The sequence below is a fragment of the Erinaceus europaeus genome, chromosome 3 (assembly GCF_950295315.1).
Source record: "Erinaceus europaeus chromosome 3, mEriEur2.1, whole genome shotgun sequence".
Taxonomy (NCBI): Eukaryota; Metazoa; Chordata; class Mammalia; order Eulipotyphla; family Erinaceidae; genus Erinaceus; species Erinaceus europaeus.
In genome coordinates, this window is record NC_080164.1 from 64,940,915 (window position 1) to 64,966,160 (window position 25,246).

A 25,246-nucleotide genomic window follows, 5' to 3' on the forward strand; every position below is an offset into this window, starting at 1 on the left:
AAGTTGAGGAAAAATAAGCATAACTAGCAGACACCCCATATGGCTTCTAAATAGAGTATTTACTATCTTTTGTCTATTTACAGGAAGTCTAGTTTCCTCTGCTTAATGGTATCTCAGACTCAAATAACCAGGGAAATTCTATGATATTCAACAACCACAATAAAATGACAGAATCAAAATGGACAAAGGCATTTGAAATATCATTATTTTACTTTAATGCTCCAGGCATATTTGACATTCATAAGATCACCTTATTTCAGAAGTTATTTCCTCTTAGGTACAGATTCTGAGTCTAGAATCAGAGACAAGTATATTACTGAAGCCTTTCCACAGCAACCACAGGCTACAGGGGACCCACTGGTGCCGTTTTCTCTAGCAGAGGCCCCCACCACACCCACAACAGGGCAGGATCCACCCTAGCAAACACAACCTTAGATGTTAATGAAAATACACACATAGTAGCTTCACTGTGATTTGTGGGTTCTGTGGCTCCTGTACATTTCCAGCACTTGCAGAAATTCTATGTCTGTGATGACCACTCGAGGCACTAGCAAAATGTCCCATCAGCCCCTGCTTCTCTGTATCATATACTGAGGCACTTCACTGTTAGGAGTAAAACAGACTTTATAATTATCACAGGAATTAAGTGTGAAGGAAGGAGCTTCTTCTCTTAATAATCAGTAACCTAGCAGATTTATAAATTCTTGTCGGTTTACATTTGCTGTCAAGGTTTCATAAACTAAGGAGATAAAGCGCATTTTAATTTCCAAACAATAAGCTTTAAGCTTTTTTTTTTTTTTTTTTTTTGGTGCCAGAGGTTAAATATAGGGCCTCATACAAGCACAGTTAGACATCTTCAGTTTTAATGCTGAACATCCTCAAAGTACCTGCCCTTTACATTAAAAAGAAAAACTCTAGGTTTTATTTGACTTTTTCCAAGATGTTACTATTGTCTCTTCTTCTCAAGCAATGCTCAAAGCATCTTGAAGTATGCTGAGGCCTGACATTCTGATTTCATTTTCTGGAGCAGAAGGAGAAAGTGTGGACACCAATACTTTTCAAAAACTTCCCAAATGATTCCAACATATAGTCAGCCTTGAGAACCTTGGCACTAAAGATCCTTGAATATTCCTAATCTCATCTGTCCTCACTAAAAGCCCTTGAGGTAGTCCTTGAGTCATGCCAGGACCTTTTACATGAGACAAGAATCTAAGGCATACATTAACAGGCTCTTCTGAAACTGTGTGGCCAAATGTTAGAGTCAAGATTGGAACAGACATCCCCAAGTCGGTAGTACCTCCTCCTCCCCAGCCGGAGATATGTGTCAAGGACATCATGGAAGGGTAGAACAGCTCTGAGCTAACAATCTGACCCGACTGTAAATAAATGCATGATAGACACTAGCTTGCAATCAAGTGTGGAATAAAGCATAATTAAAAAATATATACCCTACTGACCTCACATATGTTACTGGTAAAGGTTTTTTAGAAAATTCATCAAGATGCATAAACTTGCATCTAAAGTCTTAGCTCTGTCATAGTTAAGAACTGGAAAGATCTTGAATGTCCCTCTGTAAATGAGGTCCAAAAATATGTGCATTTACATGTGACAGCACTATAGAAACTTCCATTCTTTCCTTATCATTAGCCCACACAGACTTGCCAAGGAGAACTCAGTACCTTATACTTTTTAAACAATGCATGTCTATGACCTACTCAGGAGCCCCCAGATACCAGCCCATCACTTGTGCTGGGTCTTGAGGACTGACTTTTACCAATGACTGTTTTATTTGCTCTGGATGCAAATTTCACTATCCACATTTTGAGTAGTCAAGACTTTTATTTTAAAAAAGTAAACTCTCATGTAGTCCAACCCAGACAGGCTTTTCCTCTACTTCACCATGTGGGACACAGTGCTTTCACATTCAACATCCATTCTGTATCCTTAAATATCTTTTATCATGACTCCATCCTCCTGTGTAAGCTTCTATAGCACGTTTTTTTTTTTCTTTTCATTTTTTTTAAAGCCTCTCCTGACTGCAGAACTGTTTTTTTTTTTTTGCTTCCAGGGTTATTGCTGGGGATCAGTGCCTGCACCATGAATCCACTGCTCCTGGAGGCCTTTTTTTATCCCCTTTTGTTGCCCTTGTTGTTGTAGACTTGTTGTGGTTATTGTTGTTGTTGATGTCATTCGTTGTTGGATAGGACAGAGGAATCGAGAGAGGAGGGGAAGACGGGGAGAGAAAGACAGACACCTGCAGACCTGCTTCACTGCCTGTAAAGTGACTCCCCTGCAGGTGGGGAGGCAGGGCCTCCAACCGGGATCCTTTCGCCAGTCCTTGCACTTTGCGCCATGTTGCGCTTAACCCACTGTGCTATCGCCCGACCCCCAGAACTGTTTCTTATGGCAAGGAGAAACATATGATGGATCACAGAAATGCAGGGAGAACATACCACATTCTGCTGAGAAGGGGACCTTTCCCAGGGGTCTGCTGTGATGCCCAATTCAATCTAAGGAAGGGCCTGTTCATTCGGCTCATGTTGAACATGAATGGCATCTTGTTCTTTTCCACTGCTAGAGATGTGGTCTCCTGAAACGTCTACAGAACATTCGTCAATCCAGTATTCGGTAACTACACCTAACAGGACACAGATGCCAACTTACAAGATGCCACATGGAGCTCTGAGACCACTTCTTCATCACTTTAGAAGACATCATTTCAACGAGACGTGTACTTATCCAGGACCCCTCCCTGATATCAAGAGGCACAAGAAAACTGGAAATCTCCCTGGGATGAAACCTGCCCCTCCAGTTCCATCCTATAAAAGGTGTCCAGAGAGCAAAGAGGACAGAATGAGAGAAGCTATCTATATCTGGGGCCATGCTACCCAGGGGGAGAAGTGGAATTCAACCTTCTTCAGACCCCCAGAAGGACTTTTGTAAAAGTGAAATGAACAAACAATAACAGAAGAAAAAGAGACTCTGCATAAGTGCATGCAGAATTCTGATTAAGAGAAAGATAACTGAGAATCTTCCTATTTCAAAGACCCCCACTCAATTCTTTTGTAAAGCAAGACATTATTATTATTATTTCTCTCATGCTTATCTGATGCTTATGTGTTTATGGTAAACTTGCCACTTGATTTCTAAAACATGCAGAGAGCAGATCAGAGAGCAGCATTTGCAGTTTTGGTGTACAGCCCAGACTATCCCTGACAGACAGGTGACTGAGTGGACACTGTCAGGAATATGATGGAACCCCCTTCACCCCAAGGCGCCACACAGCATGAAACCCAGGGCCGTTGGTGCATGCTTGCCCAGATTTTGAGGGTGCAGTGTTGTGGAAAGGGATAAGCAGGGAACACAACACACTGGCAACCTCCAGAATGCTCTATCATCCCAGTCACACCCTAAAGGAGAAGTCTTGCAGCTGGAAGGAGAGGTAAGGCACTAAGGCTGCAGCAGGTGGGAAGACACCAACCAAAGGTCCAGTGGGCTGCAGCCTCCTGGTGGAAAGCTGCTGCCCACCACACTGCTACGGATAAAAATCAGATTTTTTTCAAAGGATGAAAGCATAAAATTATCAAATTCCTGGCTTAGACCATTTTGCTTTCCCCTCAGAAAAAGCTCATGTCAGTTCAGGAATCTCAATAGCAGCTCCACATAGGACCCTCTGAGCAACCAACTCTTCGGGGAAGTCGCCTTTGTCATCTCATGCTCTCTCTTCCATTGTAATTTTTTGTTCTTGTTGTTGCAAGTTTCCTCTTTTTATCTCCTTTTATCTTCAGCTTCATCATGAGCAATCAGGACACTTCTCCTTTCCCAGGAGCTGGGCCCCACGCTTCTTCTGAGGCAGCTTAGCGCACCTCCCTGGGTCACAGCTTGATGAATGCAGCTGGCTGGGGCGGCGGCTGCTCTGTGTCGGGGGGCAGGAAGACACTGGATATGGCTATGTCCACGATGCCTTGGCACAGTTCTGCATAGAGTTTCCTGAAATGTGTTTGGAAACAGATCACTGGGGATATTGTTCAAAGTGCAAGTGAAAAACCAAGTCTTTTCCCACTAGGACGGAGCCCATTTGTGGAGCACAGTTTAGAATCTGGTTTGCCTTCTCAATGCCAACACCACAGGATGTGCTACCTGGAGAGGAAACATCCCCTGGGGAGCCCTTAAATACTTTGGTCAGCACTATCTTCCCTACCCACCACAAAACACTGCTCACTCAACCTGTGATGTAAGAGTCTCCTCATGGCATCTGCCACCCACCTGAGCAAGCACAAACTCTCTGATGCACACACAATGGGAGAGATGACAAAGGAAGGGTTTCGGCAAAGCCCCCCTGCCACTAGTCTCCACTCCCAAAGGTCTTCTATCACTGTCCCATTCTCCTGGACAGCAATCAAGCAGGGTGCTGAAGCACATGGGCTCACCCCCATGCCAGGACAAGCAGGGAAATCAACTGCCCACTTATTAAAACACAACATGGGGCCAGGTGGTGGGGCACCTATTTATGTGCATATGTTGTCATGCTTAAGGACCCGGGTTCAAACAAGCCCCCAGTCCCCACCTGCAGAGGGTAAACTTCACAAGCAGTGCCGCAGTGCAGTGCCGCAGTGCTGCGGTGTCTCTCTCTCCCTCTCTATTCCCCCTCCCTCACAATTTCTCTATTTCCTATTAAATTAAGAAAATAAAAAATTAAAAACATGAAAAAATGTTAAAAAACATGTTAAAAAATTAAAACATGAAAAAAAAAATAGGGGGGGTTAGGTGGTGGCACACCTGGTTGAGTGCATGTGTTACAACGCACAAGGGCCCAGGCTCATGCCCCCAGCCAGGGAAAAGCTTCACGAGTGGTGAAACAGGGCTGCAGGTGTCTCTCTGCCTCTCTTTATCTCTCTCTCTCTTTTTTTTTAAATTTTTTTTTTTTATTTAAGAAAGGATTAATTAACAAAACCATAGGGTAGGAGGGTACAACTCCACACAATTCCCACCGCCCAATCTCCATATCCCACCCCCTCCCCTGATAGCTTTCCCATTCTCTATCCCTCTGGGAGCATGGACCCAGGGTCATTGAGGGTTGCAGAAGGTAGAAGGTCTGGCTTCTGTAATTGCTCTTTTTTTTTAATTTATTTGATAGAGACAGCCAGAAATGGAGAGGGAAGAGGGTGATAGATGGGGAGAGAGACAGAGAGACACCTACAGCCCTGCTTCACCACTTGTGAAGCTTTCCCCCTGCAGGTGGGGACCGGGGACTCGAACCTGGGTCCTAGCGCACTGTAGCATTTGCGCTCAACCAGGTGCGCCACTGCCTGGCCCCATCCTCTCTTTATCTCTATCTCCTTATTCCCTCTCAATTTCTGGCTGCCTCTATCCAATAAATAAATAGACAATAAAAGAAAAGAAAGAAAAAAAATTAAAGAACAACAACAACAACAACAAAAAAGCCAACACAACATCATTCAGGCTTACTGCGCACAAGCAGGGGCACCGTTGACCTCGATGAGCCAGACTTTAAGCTCCTCATCCACCATGAAGTCAAACCCGAAAAGCTGGAAGCTGTGGTAAGGCAGGTGCTTGGTGCTGATGGCGGGCTCCACACTCATGAGGCAGCTTCTGTGGGACAGAGCGGGAGAGCTCACTGAGAACTACATGGTCTGGAAACAGGAAACCCTCAGAGACATGCTGGGATGATTTTACACCAAACATGCCAATGAAAACTGGCTTCAGATGAATTCTTCCTCTATCCTTCCCTCTGCTTCCTTCCTTTCTTTTCTCCTTTATCCTGAGCACAGCTCGACTCTAGCTAATGGTGGTGGTGGGGATTAAACCTAAGACTTTGGGGCCTCAGGCACGAGAGTCTTTTTTTTTTTTTAAATTTATTGTTTTACAGTCAACAGTAAATACAATAGTTTGTACATTCATAACATTTCGTATTTCTCCACACAACAATACAACCCCCACTAGGTCATCTGCCACTCTGTCCCAGGATGGCATGAGTCTTATTGCATAGCCATTATCATCCCCACCTGAATTCTTTCTTTTATATTTATTCCAAGTTGACATGTTTAAATCTCTATGAGAGTGGGCAGCAGAGATAGTATAATGGCTATGCAAAAGACTTGTTATTTGTTTTTTATTTTTTAAATTTTTTATTGGATAGAGACAGAGAAATTGAGAGAGAAGGGGGAGACAGAGAGGAAGAGAGATAGAAAGACACCTGTAGACCTGCTTCACCGCCTGTGAAGGCAACTCCCCTACAGGTGGGGAGCCAGGGGCTCGAACTGGGATCCTAACCAGTCCTTGTGCTTTGCACAACGTGCGATTAACCTGCTGCATTATCGCCCGACGCCCTGTTTTTTTTTTTTTTTTTAACCAGAGCACTGTTCAGCTCTGGCTTATGGTGGTGCGGGGGACTGAACCTGGGACTTTGGAACCTCAGGCATGAGAGTCTGTTTGCATTTGTTGTTATTATTATATATATTTTGTTTGTCTCTATTAGATAGAGACAGAGAGAAATTGAGAGGAGTGGGGAAGATATCAAAGGAGAGAGACAGACATCTGCATCACTGCTTCACCACTTGTGAAGCTTTCCCCCTGCAAGTGGGGACTGAGCACTTGAACCTGGCTCCTTGCACACTGTAATGTGTGCGCTTAACTAGGTGTGCCACTGCCTGGCCCACTGTTGTTGTATTTTAAAGATAGAGACAGAAAGGCGGAGGGGAAAACAGAGAGACACCACAGTGCTCAAACTTCCTTCAATGCTGTGAGGGCTGGGCTCGAACTTGGATTGTGTATATAGTAAAGGAGCATATTATCCAAATGAGCTATGCCACCAACTCTGTAAAAGATTTTCTATTTTATTTTATTTATTTGATACCAACAGACAGAAATTGAGAGGGGAAGGGAAGATACCAGAGGGAGAGAGAAAGAGTGACTCCTACAGCACTGCTTGACCACTTGCAAAGCTTTCCACCTGCAGGTGGGGACTGGGAGCTTGAACCCAGGTCCTTGATCATTGTAACATGTGAACTCAACCAGGTGAGGATGAGTCCCAGATTCACCCCGCCCCACACCACTATAAGCCAGAACTGAGTAGCCTCCTGGAAATAAACAACAATACTCTATGAACTAACTTGAATAAGAATTTCCTTTTCTGATTTTTGCCATCAGGGTTATCACTGCATGGCGAATCCACTACTCCAGTTGGCTTTTTTTTGATAGAACAGAGAGAAATGGAGGGGGGGGAGTGATAAGAGAGAGAAACAGAGAGACACCTGAAGTATTTGCTTTACTACTCATAAAGCTTCCCTATGATGAGGAGCTAAGGCTCAAACCTGTATTACTGAGCATGGCAACGTGTGTGCTTAACCAGATGTACCACTCACAGCCCAGTCTCCTGAATAAGAAATTTTCCCCCTGTGAGGCTGGGTGGTGGTACACCTGATAAGAGCGTACATATTACAATGCTCAAAGGGCCAGTTTCAAGCCCCAAGTCCCCACCTGCAGAAGGAAAGCTTCATGAGCAGTAAAGCAGTGCAACAGGTGACTCTCTCTTTCTCTCTTCCTTTTTTTTTTTTTTTTAGTATTTATTTATTCCCTTTTGTTGCCCTCGTTGTTGTAGTTATTATCATTGTTATTATTGATGTCGTTGTTGTTGGATAGCACAGAGAGAAATGGAGAGAGATGGGGAAGACAGAGAGGGGGAGAGAAAGATAGACACCTGCAGACCTGCTTCACCGTCTGTGAAGCGACTCCCCTGCAGGTGGGGAGCTGGTGGCTGGAACAGGGATCCTTATGCCGGTTCTTGCACTTTGCGACACATGCACTTAACCCGCTGTGCTATCACCCAACTCTCTCTCTCTCTCTTCCTCTTTCCTGTAGATTTCTCTGTCTCTTCCAATAAATAAATAAAAAGAATTTCTTCTTTCTTTCATCTTTAACCTGTGTTAGTAAGCCATGTCCGTATTTTCTTTTAAGGTACTCTTTAAATGTCAGATTTTTAAAAAAAATTCTTTATTATCTTTATTTATTAATTAGATAGAGATAGCCAGAAATCAAGAGGGAACCTGTTGGGGGTGGATAGAAAAAGAGAGACAGACACCTGCAACAATGTTTCACCACTGGCAAAGCTTTCTCCATGCAGGTGGGGACCAGGGGCTCGAACCTGGGTCTTTGTGCATTGTAGCATGTGCACTCAACCAGGTGCGCCCCACCTGCCCCCCCTAAAATACTCTTAGAGAATCTCCTTTTAAAGTACTCTTAAAACAAAACCCCCCTCCAAAAAAAAAGAGAGAGAGAGAGAGAGAAAGAAGTTAAAAACAACAACAAAAAATTATTTATTTATTTAGCCTCCAGGGTGATCGCTGGGGCTCGGTGCCTGCACTACGAATCCACTGCTCCTGGAGGCCATTTTCCCCATTTTGTTGCCCTTGCTGTTGTTGTTGCTGGATAGGACAGAGAGAAATGGAGAAAGATGGGGAAGACAGAGGGGGGGTGAAAAGGATAAACACCTGCAGACCTGCTTCACCGCTTGTGAAGCGACTCCCCTGCAGGTGGGAAGCCAAGGGCTCGAACTAGGACTCTTACACCAGTCCTCAAGCTTTGTGCCATGTGTGCTTAGCTCACTGCGTCACCACCCAGCCCCCCAAAATATTTATTATTTATTTATTATATATGAGATAGTGAGAGAAGCCAGACATGTGGCACTAGGAATTGAACCCAGAGCCTCAGGCATGTAAGTCCCATGTTCAACCAATTAAGATATTTCCCTGGCCATCATGAAGAAAGAAAAAAAGGCAACCCAGCAGTACTAGAAAGAAACACCACACTTCGGTCAGGGGTAAATAACATAATGGTTATACAAAGAGATGCTCATGCTTGAGGCTCCAATATCCCAGGTTCAATCCCCCACACCACCATAAATCAGAGCTGAACAATGATCTCATTAAAAAGAGGGGGGGGAGAGAAAGAAATAGCACACTTGGGGCAGAGGGTAGATAGCATAATGGTTATGCAAATAGACTCTCATGCCTGAGGCTCCAAAGTCCCAGGTTTTATTCCCCACACCACCATAAACCAGAGCTGAGCAGTGCTGCTCTGGTGAAAAAATAAAAAAGAACACACTTCAGATTATAAAGAGAACACCAAGAGCCAGAGCCTAAATGTTATTACTGTAATTTTTTTTTTTTTAATCTGTTGGAAGCTCAGGATTGATAATTTACCTTAAAGGACTTATTTTCATCAGAGACTCTGAAAAGTACATCTTTTTTAAGGTTTGAGTGGGAAGTTAGGGGGAGGCTAGCTGAGGTGTATAAGGGACAGAGGCTGTGAGGAGTAATTTATAGCATCAAAGTAGCAAGTTTCTGAACTTCAAACATAAGGAGGAGGAGGAGGGGGTGCAGCAACTGTCCAAAACATCTTTTGCCTAAAATAGGAACTCTTTCTTCACCAAATTTGATTTACCTCATCTCACAGTTCTAACTACCTATATAATCCCCGAGGAAATAGGATGTTGAACCCTTTAACTATTCTGCCAGGTTCTATGTAAGAATACATCAAGAAAAATGTCATGGGTAGCACAGTGGGTTAAGCATACATGGCTCGAAGCAGCACAAGGACCAGTGTAAGGATCCCAGTTTGAGCCCCCTGCTCCCCACCTGCAGGGGAGTCACTTCACAAGCGGTGAAGCAGGTCTGCAGGTGTCTATTTTTCTCTCGCCCTCTGTCTTCCCCTCCCCTCTCCATTACTCTCTGTCCTATCCAACAACAGCAATAACAACAACCATAAAAACATAAAAACAAGGGCAACAAAAGGGAAAATAAATATATTAAAAGATTAAAAAAAAAAAAAAGGATGTCATAGTGGTAATGACGAGGTAGACAAACAGATCAATAAAAACAGAAGGGAGGGCGGAGGGTAGATAGCATTATGCAAACAGACTCTCATGTCTGAGGCTCCAAACACACCCACCACCACCATCACCACAATAAGCCAGAGCTTAACAGTGCTCTGAGGGGCTGGGTGGTGGTGTACCTGGTTGAGCACACACATTACAGTGTACAAGGACCCTGGTTCGAGCCCCCGGTCCCCACCAGCAGGGGGAAAGTTTCACAAGTGGTGAAGCAGTGCTTCAGGTGTCTCTCCATCTCTCTCTCTCTCTCCCTGTCTATCTCCCCTCCTCTCAATTTCTGGCTGTCTCTATCCAATAAATGAAGATTAAAAAAAAAAACAAACAGTACTCTGGTAAAAACAAACAAACAAACAGCTGGTAGCACAGCGGGCTAAGCACAGGTGGTGCAAAGTGCAAGGACTGGTGTAAGGATCCTGGTTCAAGCCCCCGGCTCCTGCCTGCAGGAGAGTCACTTCACAGGCAGTGAAGCAGGTCTGCAGGTGTCTATCTTTCTCTCCCCCTCTGTCTTCCCCTCCTCTCTCCATTTCTCTCTGTCCTATCCAACATCAATAACAACAACAACAACAAAAAACCCAAGAACAACAAAAGGGAATAAATAAAATTTTAAAAAGAAACAAACAAACAAACAAAAAAGAGGAAGGAACATGCCTGGAGTAATCCTTTTCTTTTTAATTGGATAGAGGCAGAGATAAATTCAGAAAAGACAGACACCTGCAGCTCTGCTTCACCAATCGTGACGCTTTCCCCTCGAGAGAAATTGAGAAGGAAAGAGACAGAGAGACACATGCAGCTCTGCTTCACCATTTGTGAATCTTTCCCCTTGGAGGTGGAGACCAGGGGCTTAAACTTGGGTCCTTATCCACTGTAATGTGTGTGTTTAACCAGGTGTGCCACCATCTCCCTCGCCCCCAGTAGTCCTTATAATAGTTAACTGATTTAAAACAAAGGCATGGAAAAATGCAGTGAGGAAAGGATAATTTTTTTTTTTTGCCTCCAGGGCAATCGCTGGGGCTTGGTGCCTGCACTACGAATCCACTGCTCCTGGCGGCCTTTTTTTTTTTTTAAAGATCTTATTTATTTATGAGAAAAAAAGGAGGAGAGAGAAAGAACCAGACATCACTCTGGCACATGTGCTGCCGGAGATTGAACTCAAGACCTCATGCTTGAGAGTCCAAAGCTTTATCACTGTGCCGTCTCCCAGACCACACATTTTTTCCATTTTGTTGCTGTACAGGATAGAGAGAAATTGAGAGATGAGGGGAAGACAGAGAGGGGGAGAGAAAGATAGACTGCTGCAGACCCGCTTCACCACTTGTGAAGTGACCCCCCTGCAGGTTTGGGAGCCAGGGGCTTGAACCAGCATCCTTACACTGGTTTCTGCACTTAACCCTGTGCGCTACCGCTCAGCCACCAAAAAGGATAATCTTATTCACAAAGGTCAATGTAATAGCTATGTGGAATAACATAAAATGTGACCAAGAGGACCTTAAAAAAATCATGTTGAGTGAAATAAGCCAGAAACAGAAGGATGAATATGGGATGATCTCACTCTCAGGCAGAAGTTGAAAAACAAGATCAGAAAAGAAAACACAAGTAAAACCTGAAATGGAATTGGCGTATTGCACCAAAGTAAAAGACTCTGGGGTGGGTGGGTGGTGAGAATACAGGTCCATGAAGGATGATAAATGACATAGTGGGGCTTGTATTGTTAAATGGGAAACTGGGGAATGTTATGCATGTACAAACTATTGTATTTACTGTTGAATTAATTTACATTAATTCCCCAATAAAGAAATAAATTAAAAAAAAATGTGACCAAGAGCAATCTAGATTATACATATAAAACATAAATATCAACTATCTGTGACATAAACCACAGAATACTCACATAGTAGAACATAAAGGATAAATTACTATGTACAACAATATTAAAAGGAGCCCACAGGTGCTATATTGAAAAAAGTTCAGTATAAAAGCAGGAAATACACTGCAATTCCACTTATATTAAGTTTAAGAGCAAACACAAGAAATCTGTGATAACAAAAATCCAAAGAGTGGCAGTTCTTTTACAGGAAGTCTGTATATTTCAAGGGAGATTTTGGGATGCTGTGAATGTTTTATTTTTTTAAATAAATTTTTTAAAAAGGATTTTATTTATTTAAATATTTATTCTCTTTTGTTGCTCTTGTTTTATTGTTGTAGTTATTGATGTCATCATTATTGGATAGGACAGAGAGAAATGGAGAGAGGAGGGTAAGACAGAGAGGAGGAGAGAAAGACAGACACCTGCAAACCTGCTTCACCGCTTGTAAAGCGATTCCCCTGAAGGTGGGGAGCCAGGGGCTCGAACCGGGATCCTTACACCAGTCCTTGTGCTTTGCGCCACATGCGCTTAACCTGCTGAGCTACCGCCTGACTTCCTATTTATTTATTAATGAAAAAGATAGGAGGAGAGAGGAAAAAACCCAGATATCACTCTGGTACTTGTGCTGCTGTGGATTGAATTTAGGACCTTATGCTTGAGAATCCAATCCTTTATCCACTGCACCACCTCCCAGACCACTACTGTGAATGTTTTATATCCTGGTGTGCATTAGGATTAGGTGAGTACCTTCATGGGCAGTGAAGCAGTGCTCCAGGAGTTTCTCTTTCTCTCTCTCCCACTTCCCTCTCAATTTCTCTATCTTTATTAAAAATAAACAAGTAAATATAAGATTAGTTGAGTGTGGGCCCAGGAAAGAACTCACCTTAAATAGAAAATAAAGTAGAATGAAGGGATGAAAAAGAACACACCATGGAAACACAAATGAAAAGAAAGCCAGAGTCAGGTTGGGGAGAGAGTGTAAAGGTTATGCAGACAGACTCTCATGCTTGAGACTCTGAGGTCCCGTTCAATTCCCCTTATCACCATAGGTCAGAGCGGAGTGGTGCTCTGTGGAAGGAAGGAAGGAAGAAAGGAAGAAAGGAAAGATGGATAGTTAGATGGGGTTGGGTGGTGGTGCACCTGGTCAAGCACATGTTACAATGCACAAGGACCCAGGTTCAAGCTCTCAGTCCCCACCTACAGGGGGAAAGCTTCACAAGTGGTGAAGCAGTACTGCAGATGTCTGTCTCTCTCCCTCTCTATCTCTCCTTTTCTCTCAATTTCTGGCTGTCTTTATATAAATACATAAAGACAATAAAGAAATAAAAAATAGCAGAACTATTATGCTTTGTGTCCAGTGCCCCCCACTGTAAAAGAGAAAGAAAGAGAGAGAGAAAGGAAAGCCAGACTTGTTCCATTAATATCAGGCAAACAGAACACAAAAGAAATATAGTGGCACAAAAATGGTGCAGTATCAAAAGCATTGGTCTTAAAAGCATGAAATTCCAGGCGGGGGAGATATCATAACAGTTATGCAAACAGACTCTCATGCCTGAGGCACCTAAGTCCCAGGTTCAATCCCCCACACCACCATAAATCAGAGCTGAGCAGTGCTCTGGTGTTTCTCTCTGTGTCTTTCTCTGCATCTCTCTCAAAAATAAGATAAATAAATAAAATATTAAAAAAAAAGCATGAAATTCCAAGTTGCGAGTACAAGCTCCAGTATCTCATATGTCAAAAGTGATGTTCTGGTTCATTCTCTCTCTTATGTTGTTAAGTTGTTGTTGTAGTTTTTTTGCCTCCAGGGTTATAGCTGGGGCTCAGTGCCTGCACTATGAATCCACTGCTCCTGGAGGCCATTTTTTACCATTTTTGTTGCCCTTGTTATTATTGTCATTGGGTAGTATAGAGAGAAATCAAGAGAGGAGGGGAAGACTGAGAGGGGGAGAGGAAGAGAAACACCTGCAGACCTGCTTCACCACTTGTGAATCAACCCCCTGCAGATGGGGAGCCAGGGGCTCAAACAGGCCAGGTCCTTGCGCTTCGTGCCAAGTGCACTTACCCCACTACATTACCACTCAGCCCCTTGTGCACTGTGCACTGTGGATCCTTGTGCATTGTAACATGGGCACTCAATCAGGTGTGCCACCACCCAGCCCCAATTAATTTTTTTTAATTAAAAAATATAAATTAACAAAGAATGAAAAATCACATATCCTATAGATATGAAAAGGAAAATAAAGGGTTTTCACATCTATTTTTTTTTACTCTAACATTAGACAGCTTAGGTGGAAGAGCTAAGAAGGTAGAAACATCCCAGTCTCCTTCAAGATGTGAATAACCACAGCCAGGAAGGAGACCTAGCAGATACAGTGCACGTTTTGTAAGCATGAGGCACACGTAGGGCTGAGCAGTGCTCTGGTTTCATCTGGATTCTTTCATAAAACAAATGAACCTTTTTTAAAGAGGTATGCTCTATTAAAAATGTATTATAAAAAAATAGATGATTAAGTCACCTTATTATATGCTTGATTTGTTGTAAGATACTGTTTTCCAGGGTAATATTCAAAGCACTTGTAAGGTACTGATTGAACTCCCCAAAAAACATTTCGTTCCCTTCTTCATACTTCCCATAGTTTTTTGAGTACTCTTTCTGTATGCAGTGATTGGTCAAGTGGCAGGTTTTGTCTTGGAAATTATCGACATGATATGGTTCTGAAGCAGTCCGAAGCACACCTTCTCTATAAAGGTAGATATTATACTGATGATCCACCAAAACCCAGCTTCTGCAAATCAATAAAATATTATTTTACTCAAGTCATCCAAAGTATCTCCATACTACATATATCACCCTCATACTCTGGTGTTTTTGGGGAGAAAGTAGAGTTTGTTTTTTTTTAAAGAAAAGATATATATGTATGTATTTTATTCACTTATTAATGAGAAAGATAGGAGGAGTGAAAGAACTAGATATCACTCTGGTACATGTGCTGCCAGGGATTGAACTCAGGACCTCATGCTTGAGAATCCAATGCTTAATGCACTGGACCACCTCCCAGACCATGAGAAAGTAGAGCTTTTATGGAGGAAGTAGAGGCAGAAGGTTAAGTTGCACAGTGAGAAGAGGACAATCGTAACAAGTCAGATAGTGAGTTTTTTTTTTAATTTAATTTTGTTTTTTTCCTTTACTGGGGGATTAATGTTTCACATTCAACAGTAAGACAGTGAGTTATTACTGCAAAACACAAGACATTTCACCAAAAATAAAAGAAGACTCTGATCCACTCAAATGGTAAAAAGCATTTTCAAGAGATCTGGATGGAGTGGTTCTTAAGATTAGCCTATGGAACTTGTTTGCCACACTGATCCTTTAGCCATCTCAAGAAAATTATTCCCGGGGCCAGGTGGTGGTACAACTGGCTAAGCACTCACATTACAGTGCACAAGGATCCAGGTTCAAGCCCCAGGTTCCCACCTACAGGGGAAAGTTTCACAAGTGGTGAAGCAGGTTTGCAGGTGTCTCTCTCCCTTTCTATCTCCCCTCCCCTCTCAATTTATCTTTGTCTCTATCCAATAATTAATGAATAAATAATTATTAAAAAAGAAAATAAATCATAGTTAAAAAAAAAAAGAAAGTAAGAAAATTATTCCTCAGCAGTCCAGGGGGTAGTACAGTAGATAAAGCACTGAATTCTCAAGCACATATTCCTAAATTCAATCTCTGGCAGTACACGTACTAGAATGATGCTCTAGTTCTTTCTCTCCTCCTAGCTCTCTCATTAATACATAAGATCTTAAAAAAGAAAAAAAAAAAAAGAAAATGAAAGAAAGATAAAATAGAAAAATAAAGGAAAGGGAATTGAAGAAAAGAAAAAGAAAAAGGAAAGGAAACAATTCCTTAGGTCATTCAGGCAGTGTGAGCAACCCAGGTTTGAGCCTAACTCCCCACCACATTGAAGGAAGTTTTGCTGCTACGGTCTCTCACTTTCCCTCTGCCTCAGTAAGAGAGAGGGAGAAACAGAGGGAAAGAGAGAGAGAGAGAGAGAGAGAGGGAGAAGGAGGAGAGAAAAAGAAAATGATTCCTCCTGAAGCTGATGGGACTTAGGAGTGGTTTTCAAGAAACAACAAGCCAACACGAGAGCAGGAAGAGCACAAGTCCCCTCCGCAGGTCTAGAGCAAGCAGGGGAGAAGGCGGGTTGGCTTCAAGGAGCACTGCACAGTTTCTCTCTCCATGCCAGACCCTTTGCTCAGAAGGCTAAAATCTGAACATGTAAACATGTGTCCAATACTTTAAAACAGTAGGATACAAATTATAAAGTGAGGAGTGAAACGGTATCTATCACATGCTGTGTATCTATTGTGTTTGAATCATGTGTATCTCCTCAGCTACCTTCATAAGCCAGGCCTATGCATTTAAACTCTTCTCTTTCAACCCATGTGTTATTTTCAAGAAAGAGAACATAAATTCATGTGGTTACTATTTTTAGAACACAAGAAGAAATATTAAAATAGAAAACGAGGTACAGAAAGCATAGTTTCATTCAGTTGCACTCAATTTCAGGACCATGTCAAACACTAATGCCTCTTCATGTCCCATCTCATGCTTCTCATCACATGCTACTTACTGTTTTCAAGATTATGAAAACAAAAAACTCCAGATACTGATATGTTACCGAATGTCGAATTTGCGATGGCCTGGTTCCAGAAGCAAAGGGTGCTCAAGGTATTTTTGGATCACATGCACCTGGCCCTGGTTGTCTATGAAATCCAGAAGCTCTGTAGCTTCCGAGGAGATGAGGATGCCTTCACCTAACAGGGCAAAACAGAAAGTTAGTCTCGGGGGCTGGGGAATAGCTGAGTGGGTTAAGTGAAGGTGGCGCAAAGCACAAGCACCGGCATAAGGATCCCAGTTCGACCCCCTGGCTCCCCACCTGCAGGGGAGTCATTTCATAAGTGGTGAAACAGGTCTGCAGGTGTCTATCTTTCTCTCCCCCTCTGTCATCCCATCCTCTCTCCATTTCTCTCTGTCCTATCCAACAATGATGGCATCAACAACTACAACAATAAAACAAGGGCAACAAAAGGGAAAAAAAAAGTTAGTCTTGTACCCAAGAGGAAAAGAAGCTTCTGTAAAGTAAGAAAGAAAACACTAACAGCAGCAGTGGGGCAGGGGGGATGACAGGAGGCTCTTATATTGGCTTGTTTATTACTCTTTTCCTTCATCCCCTCCCTCACTCATTCTCCCTTTTCCCCCACAAGGAGATCTAGCACTACCTAATTCTTTCTCCATATAAAACTATAAATACTATCTTTGTAAACTCTATGAAATTTCATTTTTATAATCATTCAGAGTGATTAAGCACCAAGAATAAATGTCACTCTATCACTGGTCACTGGTCCCACAATAAAGACTACATACAGCTTATGTACTTCTAACACTGTATCTTATGGAAATATCAGGAAGGTTTGACTATAAAGCCCAGTGAGAAGTACATTCTCTGAAGCACTGTAATATTCAAAATTAGATATATGCAATAATACAATATTCTTTTAAATAGCTTTGCTGACATATTTTCATAACATAAAATTACTTTTTGTAACTTCAAGTTTTGCAATCATCACTGCAACTTAATTGTAGAACTTTTTTTTTCATTTTTTAATATTTATTTATTCCCTTTTGTTGTCCTTGTTTTATTGCTGTAGTTATTACTGATGTCATCATTGTTGGATAGGACAGAGAGAAATGGAGAGAGGAGGAGAAGACAGAGAAGGGGAGAGAAAGATAGACACCTACAGACCTGCGTCACCTTCTGTGAAATGACTCCCCTGCAGGTGGGGAGCCGGGGGATTGAACCGGGATCCTTGTGCTGGTTCTTGCACTTCACACCATGTGCATTTAACCCTCTGTGCTACTGCCTGACTCCCTGTAGAACATTTTGCTTCACCACCCCCAATGGTCCACTTTGGATTTCCCACCTCCCTGGCCACAAGGGATGAGGGTCAGAGCGGCTCTCCAGGGAGTCTGGAGTAGCAAAGTGCACAGAGAGACAGGGCAGTCAGCTCTGGGAAAGCCTCAGTGGGACAATTCACTTATTGAAAGGAAAAGCAAGTAAATTATAGGTCATAACTCGGAGGGAAGGTTTGGGGTATCCATTAACCCAAACATAGAGCAACACAATGCACAGTCACAGATTATTTGATCACAAGTAAAATATTACCATACAAAGTTTGGTCACAAGCTTCACAATGTACATTTTTCCAGAGGTAAATTGCAGGTACTTTAGAGAAGCAGGGGAGACAACTGAGCAATCAGGCTGTTTGCTGGCGGTTTTAAGGTTAGCACAGTAATCCATGGCTTTGAATTAAAGGAGGGGGGGGAGGTGGCATGTGTAGAAGGGCACCCATGTCCGGAGGTCCAGCTGTCATAAATCCCAGAGACTGGGGGAACCTGCCCTTGTCTCAAGCTGAAGAGAGAGTTGGGTGTCAACCCGCTTGGACCTCATGGAAATAATGGCCTGGACTTTCCAGGACAGTGGGCCCATTCTCCAACACCCCAAGTCCAAACCCACTACTAGCAGTCACTCTCCAACCCCTCTTTACCCCAGTTCTTTTTGCCTCCAAGATTATTGCTGGGGCTCGGTGCCTGCACTACAAATCCACTGCTCCTAGAAGCCATTTTTTTCCCATTTTGTTGCCCTTGTTGTTGTCATAATTATTATTGTTGTCATTGCTGTTGTTGGATAGGACAGAGAGAAATTGAGAGAGATGGGGAGACAGAGAGGAGAGAAAGACAGACACCTGCAGACCTGCTTCACCTGCAGGTGGGATCTGGGGGGTCGAACCGGTATCCTTACACCAGTCCTTGTGCTTTGCACCATGTGCACTTAACCCGCTGTGCTACCACCTGACCTCCCGTTTTACTTTCTATTCTATGGATTTGCCTATTCTGTGTTTCATATAATTGGAACCATAAAATGTATTTGTTGGTCTTCTTTCATTTAGCATCATGTTTTCTTTTCTTTTAAACGTTTTAGAAAGAGGCAGACAGTGAAGTAGACCACACAACCAAAGCTTCCTTCAGTGCAGTGGAGGCTGGGCTTGAACCTGGGTCATGCACATGGCAAAGCAACACACTATCCAAGCAAGCTAGTTCACCAGCCCATAAGCATGTTTTCAAGGGTCACCCATGTTATATCATGTATCAATCAATTAAACACTTTCATGACTAAATATTCCATTCTATGGACATAAAAGTTTTGTCCATCCATTTATTAACTGATGGACATTTAGGTTATTATAAATAACATGCTATAAGGAGTTATGCAGAAGTTTCCGTGTATAGATATGCTTCCATTTCTTTTGGGAATAGTTGAGTTGGGTAATATGGCAAATGTACGTTTATCTTTGAAAGAACTACCAAGCTGCTTTAAAAATGGCTATGCGATTTTATGTTCCTACAAGTAAAGCATTACAAGAGTTACACATTTCTTCTTTACATCTGTGCTGACACTCGTTATTATTTTAGGTAGATAGAAAGCCAAAGCCTTAAAGATCACTCTTATTCAGTAGTAGTCTGGAAAAGACAGTAAGAAAGATAAGTTCTCAGTTGGAACTTCTAGTTTATAAGCATCTTGGCCAGAGTGTCATGGCTTTTGCTGTGGGTAGATGGGGAGGGCTGCAACAGAGACGCCTTCTTTCCCTCTCTAATGCTTTTAATTTCTCAGTTCATTTTGCTGTGGAGATTAGGAATAGGACTGAGATGCTGGGATTTCGGTATAGCCTGCCCCTGTTCACCAGTTTAGAGTCCTGTACCAATGGATCTCTTGTAACTGTGGTTTGCTGTCAGGTGGAAGGGTTTTTATCTTCTTTGAATAAAGTGTTTTTCTGTGTCTTGTTGCCTGAACACTGAACTTTGTGCTGGACAATGGGGTTGTTTCTAAATATTATTTTGCTGTCACAGGTAACATAGTAGTACATAACATTGCTGTAGATCAGCACTTAACCCACTGCACTACCACCCGACTCCCTGTTTTTCATTTTATTAAATACCTAGTACCTGCTATGTGGTGGGTATAGTTGACGCAACCAAACAATATCCAGTATGGAGCCTTTGTTCACCACCTCTACCACCCATCTTATATCAGAGTCACCTTCAGCCCACACCCTCTCCCCCCACCTCTTTCTCTCTCTCTCTCGATTGTATTTATTTATTCATTTCATTTTGGATAGAGACAGAAATTGAGAGGGAAAGTATAGATAAATGAGAGACCTATAATACTGTTACACCTCTCGTGAAGCATTTCCTCTACAGGTGGAGACCAGGAACTTGAACCCAGGGCAGACCAGTGTTAAGATGTCCAAGCAAATGTGGCCCTGGGTGTCCATACTGGGGTAGCAGGCTATGAGGAACTTGACTGTGGGGGCCTGGTACGGGTAGCCACTGGGGAACTCCAGGGACAGCTTGTACCTCAGGCCTTCATAGGGGGTGTCAGCTGCTCCATGAATGGTGCCCACCCACTTGAGAAGGTTGACTGCTTCAGGGAAAGCAGAAATGCCTTTGTCTTCAGCCATCATCAAGTTTCTCAGCTCCTACTGGGGTGTCCTGGCCACAGGGCCCTGGGCAGCACCCCAGCTGGGCTGGGCTCTTTTGTGGGCTGTAACAAAGTGGGCAGCTGGCTTGTTATTCTGGGAGGCCATCCTGGAGGTGCTGGGAGGGAGACATCAGCTCAGAAAACAGGGCAGCAACCGATCTGCTCTTGTTTCTTTTAAAATATCTTCCTGGGGTATGATTTCAGGAGTGAGATTAGTGGAGGGCCAGAGCATATAATTTTTATTTATTTATTTATTTAAAATTTTAAATATTTATTTATTCCCTTTTGTTGCCCTTGTTGTTTTATTGTTGTAGTTATTATTGTTGTTACTGATGTCATAATTGTTGTATAGGACAGAGAGAAATGGAGAGAGGAGGGGAAGACAGAGGGGAGAGAAAGATAGACACTTGCAGACCTGCTTCACCACCTGTGAAGCGACCCCCCTGCAGGTTGGGAGCCGGGGGCTCGAACCAGGATCCTTAGGCCAGTCCTTGTGCTTTGCGCCACATGCACTTAACCCGCTGCACTACTGCCTGACTCCCATAATTTTAATTTTTTTTAATAGCACTTGATCTGTGTCATCCTGATGCTTATGTATCGCCACTAAGAGGGAAGAGTTCACAACAATTTCCAGCAACAGTATCACTAAAACCACTTGGTTTCTTATTTATTTTTTAAATTTTTTAAAAATATTTATTTTCCCTTTTGTTGTTGTTGTTTAACATTGTTGTGGTTATTGATGTCATCGTTGTTGGATAGGACAGAGAGAAATGGAGAGAGGAGGGGAAGACAGAGAGGGGGAGAGAAAGACAGACACCTGCAGACCTGCTTCACTACCTGTGAAGGGACTCCCCTGCAGGTGGGGAGCCGGGGGCTCGAACCGGGATCCTTATGCTAGTCCTAGCGCTTTGCACCACGTGCACTTAACACACTGCGCCACCGCCCGACTCCCAGTTTCTTATTTTAACCATATAAAATTCACATTCATTTTTGCAAGTTTTGGATAGAAGTATAGTTCCCATATATATAAACTCTACTTTTTGACCCATTTGTCTATCTGTTGATTAAGTAAAAGAGAAATTATGAAGGAACTTTGGAGTTCTTCAAGAAGCTTCAAAGACACAGCCTTTTCTGGTTATTTGTTTTCATCCTATCCTAACTTTTAGCTAATCTGGAAATAGATAAATTTTACTTAGCCTTCTGACTAGCCTGAGGGCCCACGAGGGCAAGATAACATGTCTGCCTCATTTATTCTTGTACCTCCAAGTATTATTTTTTCCCCTCCCTCCATGCAAATACTGAACCTCTGTAGGATGCCACATGCTGTTCATTACTCCTTGGGAACAGCACTAAACACAGGAATAACAAGGCTTGACTGTCTTTTTCCGGATTTCTATTGTACCGTACATAGATTCCAGAGAATGAGTGAGAACAGGAGGATGGAGAGGAGTATTCCAAGGGGATGGGTGGTGGCACACCTGGTTGAGTCACACGCTATAGTGCACAAGGACCTGGGTTCAAGTTCCTGGTCTCCACCTATAGAGGAAATGCTTCACGAGAGGTGTAACAGTATTACAGGTCTCTCTCTCTCATTTATCTATACTTTCCCTCTCAATTTCTGTCTCTATCCAAAATGAAATGAATAAATAAATACAATCGAGAGAGAGAGAGAGAGAAAGAGGTGGGGGGAGAGGGTGTGGGCTGAAGGTGACTCTGATATAAGATGGGTGGTAGAGGTGGTGAACAAAGGCTCCATACTGGATATTGTTTGGTTGCGTCAACTATACCCACCACATAGCAGGTACTAGGTATTTAATAAAATGAAAAACAGGGAGTCGGGTGGTAGTGCAGTGGGTTAAGTGCTGGTGGCGCAAAGTGCAAGGACCAGCTGAAGGATCCTGGTTCGAGCCCCCGGCTCCCCACCTACAGGGGAGTCGCTCCACAGGTGGTGAAGCAGGTCTGCAGGTGTCTTTCTCTCCCCCTCTGTCTTCCCCTCCTCTCTCCATTTCTCTCTGTTCTATCCAAAACAACGACATCAATAACAGCAACAATAATAACTACAACAATAAAACAAGGACAACAAAAGGGAATAAATAAATTAATAAATAAAATGAAAAACTATTCCTTGTGGTCCAGCAGGTGGCACTGTGAATAAAGCATTGGACTCTCAGGCATGTGGTCCCAAGTTCAAGGCCCGGCAGTACATATACCAGAGCGATGTCTGGTTCTCCCTCTCTCCTCTTTTATCTTTCTCATTAAAACAAACAAACAAACAAAAAACCCTATTCCTTTAGCATACTGATCTCATTTTATAGTTCCCAAATCAAACAAATACATATCATTTACCCAGTCTTGAAGCAAAATTTTTTCCTTAAAAAAATAATAAAGCTTGTGGTCCAGGAGGTGGCACAGTGGATAAAGCATTGGGCTTTCAATCATGAAGTTCCCAAGTTTAATCCACAGCAGCACATGCACCAGAGTGATGTCTGGCTCTTTATCTCTCTTTGCTTATCTACTTCATGAATAAATAAACAAAATGTTTAAAAAATAATAAGACTTTATTAAAGAGAGAGAGAGAAAGGGGGAGGGAGGAGGGAGAATGAGAATGCCAGTGCATCACTCTGACAAATGCTAACTAATTTGGGACCTCGTGCTTGGGAGTCCAGTACTTTATCCATGGCGCCATCTTCTGGACCATAAAAACTTCTTCTGCCTTTGGCATTTTGTTTTTCTACTTACCTGTCTCTACTGGGGAGCATCACTCTGTGTTGTCACAAACTATAATATGACTTGTCCTCCTGCCAAGGGCACTGGCTCACTCCTAGTTCTTACTCTAGTCCAGGCTCCATGATACAGGTGTCATTACAATGACTATTCTGACTGTAGCCTAAATTCACAGGCAGAAGCTGGAATATGATGTCTACTTCTTTCAACTTCTAGTTTACCATTAGAACTAAGCCTGGGGGGTTGGGTGGTAGCACATCAGGTTAAGCACACATGGCACAAAGCACAATGACCAGCTCAAGGATCCTGGTTCAAGCCCCTAGCTCCCCACATGCAGGGGGGTCACTTCACAAGTGGTGAAGCAGGTCTGCAGGTGTCTATCCTTCTCTCCCTCTCTCTGTCTTTCTCTTTTGATTTCTCACTGTCCTATCCAACAACAATGACAGCAATAATAATAATAACAACAAGAATGATAACAAGGGCAAAAAAAGGGAAAAATGGCCTCTAGGAGCAGTGGATTCGAGTGCAGGCACCAAACCCCAGCAATAACCCTGGAGGCAAAGAAAAAAAAAAAAAAAAAGCAAAAAAAAAAAAAAAAGCACAAACACAATGGGCACAGAGACCTATATAGATTAGCAAAGCTTTCTCTGATAAGACAAATCTGAGCTGAGAGGAAGAGAGAGCAATACATGTAAGCACATTCCATGTATAGAGGCAGACAGAGTATTTGTGGGGCAGGAGACAGATCTGGCATGGTCAAGAATAGGAAATGAGTTCAGATAAACGTGCAAATGTCAAATGGTGTAGGCTACTGTGAGGAATCTGAGCTATTTCTAATTGCATGAGAAGCCAGCTGGTGTGTCTGAGGCAGAGAATAACACAGATTTATATTTTTAAAAAACGTCACTCTGTCTGAGGAGGAAAACTGGCTGTAAACAGGCACAAGTTACAAGGATTGGAGAGAACAATCTTTGACTTCAAGTGACAGTAGCAAAAATGACAAGAAAAGTCAAATTCAAAATATATTTTGAAGGTGGAGCTAGCAAGATTTGCTGATGTGTTAGGTATAAATTGTAAAGAAAAGGTCAGGGTTGGAGTAGATAGCATAATGGCTATGCAAAGAGACTTTCATGCTTGGGGCTCTGATGTCCCAGGTTCAGTCCCCCATCAGTGCTCTGGTAAAATAAAAAATTAAATTAAATTAAATTAAAATTAACCAAGGATGAATTCCAGTTTCGGGGTTTTAGAAACTTGTTGAAGAATGTAGTCATGTACTAAGTGGTAAGGCTAAGAGATGGGTAATTGGGGCAGGCAAAAATGGGAAGGAAATGGAGAGTTCTCTACCAGTGATGTTAAGTTTGAAGTACCTGCTGTTGAATCTGGAATTTATAGAGGCTGTGGCAATACAGACTTAGAACTTCTAAGAACACAGACAATTAAAACTCAGAACTTGGAGCCAGGTGGTAGCGCACCTGGTTATGCACTCAGGTTACCGTGTAAAGAGACCTGAGTTCAAGCCTCTGGCTCCCACCTGCAAGTGGGAAAGCTTCACAAGTGGTGAAGCAGGGTTGCAGGTGTTTCTCTGTCTCTCTCCCTCTCTATTTCTCCCTCCCTTCTCAATTTCTCTCTGTCACTATCTAATAAATGAATAAATAAGTAAATAAATAAAAATTTAAAAAACCTTAGAACTCATTAGAACACAGACCTTTACAAGTAAACATCTCTCACCACAAGGATTTGAGTTAGAATCATCTAACAGCACCATTAAATCCAACCTCTGGTTGAACAAAGCATGACGGGGATCTACGGGGAAGGGAGAGACAGTAATGCCAACTCACCTTTGGCACCAGCTGATGATTTTGCAATCCAAACATTTCCTTCTCCATCTTCTTTCTTTTTGTTGTAAGAAGCCAAGAAGAATTCCCTTTCATCTGTCCTTGAGTTATTGATTGGTGGGTGGATTCCATTCTGTGCTGGAGCAACTGGAGTCTTGAGATTAGTTGGATAAATCATATAGGACTCAGGGAACCACGTGTAGGACTCAGCCAGTTCTGGGCTTGTCTTGATTAGCCTGACAGACAACAAAGAGTGAATCCCCTTCTTAGTACATTTGGAAAAAATCACTGTGCATGATCTGGGCCAGGAGCTGATCTTATT

The 25,246-nt window shown here is 42.7% G+C and overlaps 1 protein-coding gene across 1 annotated transcript in view; it reads right to left on the reverse strand.

Annotated features, from left to right (window-relative positions):
- Positions 1–191: 191 nt before the first annotated feature.
- The window catches only part of TTL (tubulin tyrosine ligase), a 38,839-nt gene continuing 13,784 nt past the window's right edge, over positions 192–25,246 (reverse strand). The window contains exons 3-7 of the mRNA XM_007538347.3: positions 24,928–25,160; positions 16,448–16,583; positions 14,291–14,560; positions 5,470–5,613; positions 192–3,990 (exon numbers count right to left, since the gene is read on the reverse strand). Of these exons, the coding sequence (XP_007538409.1) occupies positions 3,876–3,990; positions 5,470–5,613; positions 14,291–14,560; positions 16,448–16,583; positions 24,928–25,160 (898 nt within the window). The 3' untranslated portion in view covers positions 192–3,875. The remainder of the gene's footprint in view (positions 3,991–5,469; positions 5,614–14,290; positions 14,561–16,447; positions 16,584–24,927; positions 25,161–25,246) is intronic.